Source organism: Lactuca saligna, chromosome 9, assembly GCF_052625555.1.
Source record: "Lactuca saligna cultivar CGN05327 chromosome 9, ASM5262555v1, whole genome shotgun sequence".
In the NCBI taxonomy this organism is placed as follows: Eukaryota; Viridiplantae; Streptophyta; class Magnoliopsida; order Asterales; family Asteraceae; genus Lactuca; species Lactuca saligna.
In genome coordinates this window covers 8,471,410-8,475,639 of record NC_136425.1, presented here as the reverse complement: position 1 = coordinate 8,475,639, position 4,230 = coordinate 8,471,410, and the positions used below count along the sequence as shown (strand labels likewise).

The window sequence follows — 4,230 nt, the reverse complement described above, 5'->3', positions numbered from 1 at the left end:
ATGTGGAACTTAATAAAATAGAAAAACCATAAAATAACATGTGGATTAAAAATTAATTCAAAATAACCACAAAATGATATTTCACAAATTGAATAATAGTCTGACAAATAGCAAAAAAAACCTTTATTTATTAGAGTAAAATTGTTAATGGTATATGAAAAAAACATCGTGATAAAGTAATCTATGGTTTTATTTTAATCTTATTTTTATATTCCTTATATGTTAAACTTTGTATTCACTCACGAATTGTAACATGGTGCGATATATATGTCATTTTACTCGTTTTGTAAATAACCTGATGTTATTTTCTAGAAATCCGTGTTATTTAACTAATTTGATTTTTTTTAATTTTCTGTATTTTTTTCGAGTTTTAAATTTTCACAAAATGTTATCCCTTAATGTTCTAATATACTGCAGTATGCTGTTTAACGATACACGTTTCACAATATATAGTTAAGTATATGTAACATATAACATGGTCATTTTAATAGTATTTATTTATGCAAACCAATCTGACCAATAACCATAAAAACGACTCTTTAAACAACCATAAAAACGACTCTTTAAAAAGCCAAAACGGCAATGAGATCTCTCATTTTGTTGTTTTGTGTAATATTTATGCAACAATTTCATTTACTTATCTAAAAGGTAAAACCCCCCATTTTATGTACTTAAATCCACAATTATATTCCACTCATCTAAACGGCTCAATCGGTTCAGTCTCTTTGAGCACACTCGCAGCCTCAAAACACTCCACAGCTTCCTTTATAAACATGGGACCCTCTTCTTTATAAAACTGGCCCAGATTATACCAACCCCATGAGTTCATCCGGTCCACCCGCAATGCTTCCGTCAACAAGCTTCTCACCACCGGTCCAGACCCTGACCCTGACCGGGACCCACCACCACCAAGCCGCTTGAGAACCATAGCCATGGACACAAGACTTTGCACATGACTCGGGTCGATATCCAGAGCGTTTTCGTAGGCTTTTAGAGCTTCTTTCTCGAGGCCCTTTGCTTCATATAACAAACCTATATAAACCAAGAAACATGATTTTCTTTTTTAGGGTAAATGTGAAATTACTAAACTACCCTTAGACTTTAATCACGGGAATGTTTACGTACCGGTGATATACCATCGGGATGACGAGTAGTAACTGATAGCCTCAGATTTTAAAAGACATGTCTCCGCATCACGCCATTGTGATAAACTTATGTACAACATAGCCAAATCATGCCATGTTTCTAATTCCAAATCTTTATGACGTTTTCCAGCCACCTATCAAAAGGTTAAACATCAAAACGAAAAGTCAACGTTATTTTGAATCTCAAGAAACGACTTCCCTACCTGTTTTAGTAACAAAATTAGTTAAAAATTACCTTGAGATTCGTCATTTGTGTTGCAAAACTTTTATTCTGGACTTGAAGAACAGCAAGAAGCTGTGTATAAGTCTCGATAGCATTCTTTACTTGACCCTGTGCGATTTGAAGCTTGGCTTTCATCCTCAACAAATCTCCTTGATCCCATTTCCCAGTTTGATCCAAAGCAGCATTAATAATAGTTTCCCCTTCTAAAAACCGTTTCTGGCCCGAGAATATTCGGGCCAATAGCAACCAACTTTTAAGGCCCGACCCGCCTTCCAGTTTAATCAAATGTCTCGCATGTCCAAGAGCCACATCCAGTTTCCTCTGCTCAGCATTTTGTAAACTGAGCTCATAAACAACTCTGGAATCGTTCATTCCGGTCAACCTTCCAGCAGTTTCCAAAGCCTTCATCGCCTCCGATTGTCGCTCAACTCTTTCGGAATCAGTCAAAGCGGATTTCGAATAACCGGAAAGAGAAACACCCAATAAAGAATACGCGACACCAACCATCTCATCGCAATTGTTTTCCAAATGAATGATTCTTTTTGCGAGACGTACACCTTCTTCCATGGAATCGGAATCGGGATTCTCCCCGCAAATTTTTGATGCGAGTAGTAAAGCCGGGATACAATTCGGATCCTCTTGTTTGTATATGTTTTTTAGTAAATTCAAAGCGGATAAACCATCGCCTTGCCCGTAGTTACAAAGGGATAAAAGGAGATACCTTTCTTTCCGGTCAACAACCGCCGGAATCAACGATTCCAATTGCTTTCCGAGAGCCTCGAGTCCGCCGGAAACCGATAACGCGTAAGAAAGATGATCCAACACCGATGGGTCCCATTTGATTTTCTTTAAATTAATTTTTTTTAGTAAAATCATCAAAAGTAGAATTGCTTCTTCGATGTTACTTCTAGGTATAAACGAGCCGTCCATCTGTGACCGGAGATTTGGCGGAGCCGCCTCTTTGCCACCACTATAGAGAAGAAAAATAGCAAAATCCAATTCGATTTTTGCTTTTGTTTCATCATCGAGGTTCCAGTGATGGAGTAATGCTTGCCGGAATGATGAGATTGCTTCCTGGGGTGAATCGGAAAGTTGCCACAACTCCGGGAGCAATTCCACTGCGGAATTCAGAATCTCCTGCAATTTACAGTCGGCACCAAAGTTCTCCGGCAACCCTTCCGGTAATGATGATTCAACAATGTCGAGTATAACTTTGCATGATCGAGCAGCTTCTGAAGAAAAAAAAAAAAAAAAAAGGAGACGTAAGATTTAAGAATCGACACGAATCACGAAGTTTTTCACTGTATCCCGTGAAAAATATGAAGAACTAGATCAATACCTTTATATCGACCGAGAATCTGCAACGATTTTGACTTTAAGAAGATTGCTTCTAGAAGTAGACTGAGAGCGTGTGGTGATAATGGTGGAGTTGCGTAATTATGAGAGCGTTTTTTACGAGGCTGCGCTCTTATAGCCAGACTAATTTTAATCTTTGGAGTAATGGTGGCGATATCTATCCCTTCAAAGACATGAAGAGCCGCTTCAATGTTTCCTTTCTGATACTCGTATCTTCCTAACAATGCTCTTGCTTCCTGCATAAAAATATATGACTTTTGAGTATTTCTTTCTTTCTTTTTTAATTAATTAATGCGTTGATGGAAAATATTGGAAAACGGACCTCATAATTCAGAGAACCACTTTCGCGAAGCGATAATTCTGCTTCTTCAATACTAACTGTATCCGGTTTCTTATCGTTCTCCCCTGCAGTTTGAGAAGAATAAAGACTAAGTGAGTAGTCCTTCGTCCCTGTCGATTCTGATGAAGGGATCATCTCATTTGGGCTATTTGATCGTTTACACGAGCACAGGCACTGCACGACTTTTGTGAACCTCAGGTTTGGTCTATTCTGGTTTCGCTCTCTAGTCGGAATCGGATTCCTATTCCTCATACTCTCTTTCCACCCTCGAGAAATCTTTAACCACACAAAACCAATGATCAATAACCCTCGAATCAGATAAGAAATTCGGTGTTTTGTAAGTATAATTTCGTGAAATCATAATCAATTTAACAACATCGATTATCAGAAAAGTATTAAAGTTGACTTGTAACTGGAAAGATCTTGAAACAATCAAATACCCAATTGGAAATTCCCAATTTCCAGTCAAGAAGATAACAAAATCTGCCCAATTCAATCCCTGAAAACCCTAATAAAAAAACCCGCAAAACCCTAAACAGATTTCTGAATATATGGTTGATAAACCATTAAAGTTACAAGAACACGCGGTGTTGATTCAGAAAACTGTAAATTATATTTATAAAGAACAGAATTACCTTTCTTTATGGCAACTGAAATTGAGGAAACATGGCACATGAAAATCAGAACCCATCTTCAGTTTCAATCAGAACTATATACAAAAGGCTTTTGATCAACACAACAGAATCAAATAAAGCTTGGAGCTTTTCTTCGCTTTTCTTTTTTCTTTATCGAGAAACTACATTCAAATACTGAAACTATATTTCTTTGCTTTTAGTTGATGAATTGAATTGAAGGTCTAAAGAAACGTATACCGGTATAGAAAGAATTCTTTTAAAGCTGGAAACAAGGAGATATCGAAGAATCTTGAACCGTAAGATTGAAGTTTATATTTGTAATCTTCATTTATTATTGTTTTATTTTATTGTGTGAAATAAATGCAGTTGGAAAGAAAATAATAAAAAAAGGAATTGGGTATTTGAGTATGGACAAATTTAATTTGAAAAAGAATAAGGCCCATGGAGTTTAAGGGGTTAACTGTCAGTCTCACTAGGCTCTTATCTTGCCAACTGGATTTAAATGCACTCTCATTTACAGATATTAATCTA

The 4,230-nt window shown here is 36.7% G+C and overlaps 1 protein-coding gene across 1 annotated transcript; it reads right to left on the bottom strand.

The window, feature by feature from the left end:
* Positions 1-538: 538 nt before the first annotated feature.
* On the bottom strand, positions 539-4,030 carry LOC145014769 (protein NPGR2-like). Its single transcript, XM_078973213.1, has 6 exons — positions 3,700-4,030; positions 3,047-3,340; positions 2,708-2,960; positions 1,381-2,600; positions 1,126-1,279; positions 539-1,032 (listed from the first exon to the last, which is right to left on the bottom strand). Exons 2-6 carry the CDS (start codon positions 3,314-3,316, stop codon positions 695-697), a joined length of 2,235 nt encoding a protein of 744 aa, XP_078829339.1. The 5' UTR covers positions 3,317-3,340; positions 3,700-4,030; the 3' UTR covers positions 539-694.
* Positions 4,031-4,230: the final 200 nt, after the last annotated feature.

Excerpts from the sequence above, each read along its gene's own strand:
- LOC145014769 (XM_078973213.1), bottom strand. The coding sequence starts at position 3,316 with ATGAGGAATAGGAATCCGATTCCGACTAGAGAGCGAAACCAGAATAGA. Across the intron at positions 2,961-3,046 it reads GTGGTTCTCTGAATTATGAG|GAAGCAAGAGCATTGTTAGG; the intron begins GTCCGTTTTCCA and ends ATTTTTATGCAG. Across the intron at positions 1,280-1,380 it reads CACAAATGACGAATCTCAAG|GTGGCTGGAAAACGTCATAA; the intron begins GTAATTTTTAAC and ends ACCTTTTGATAG.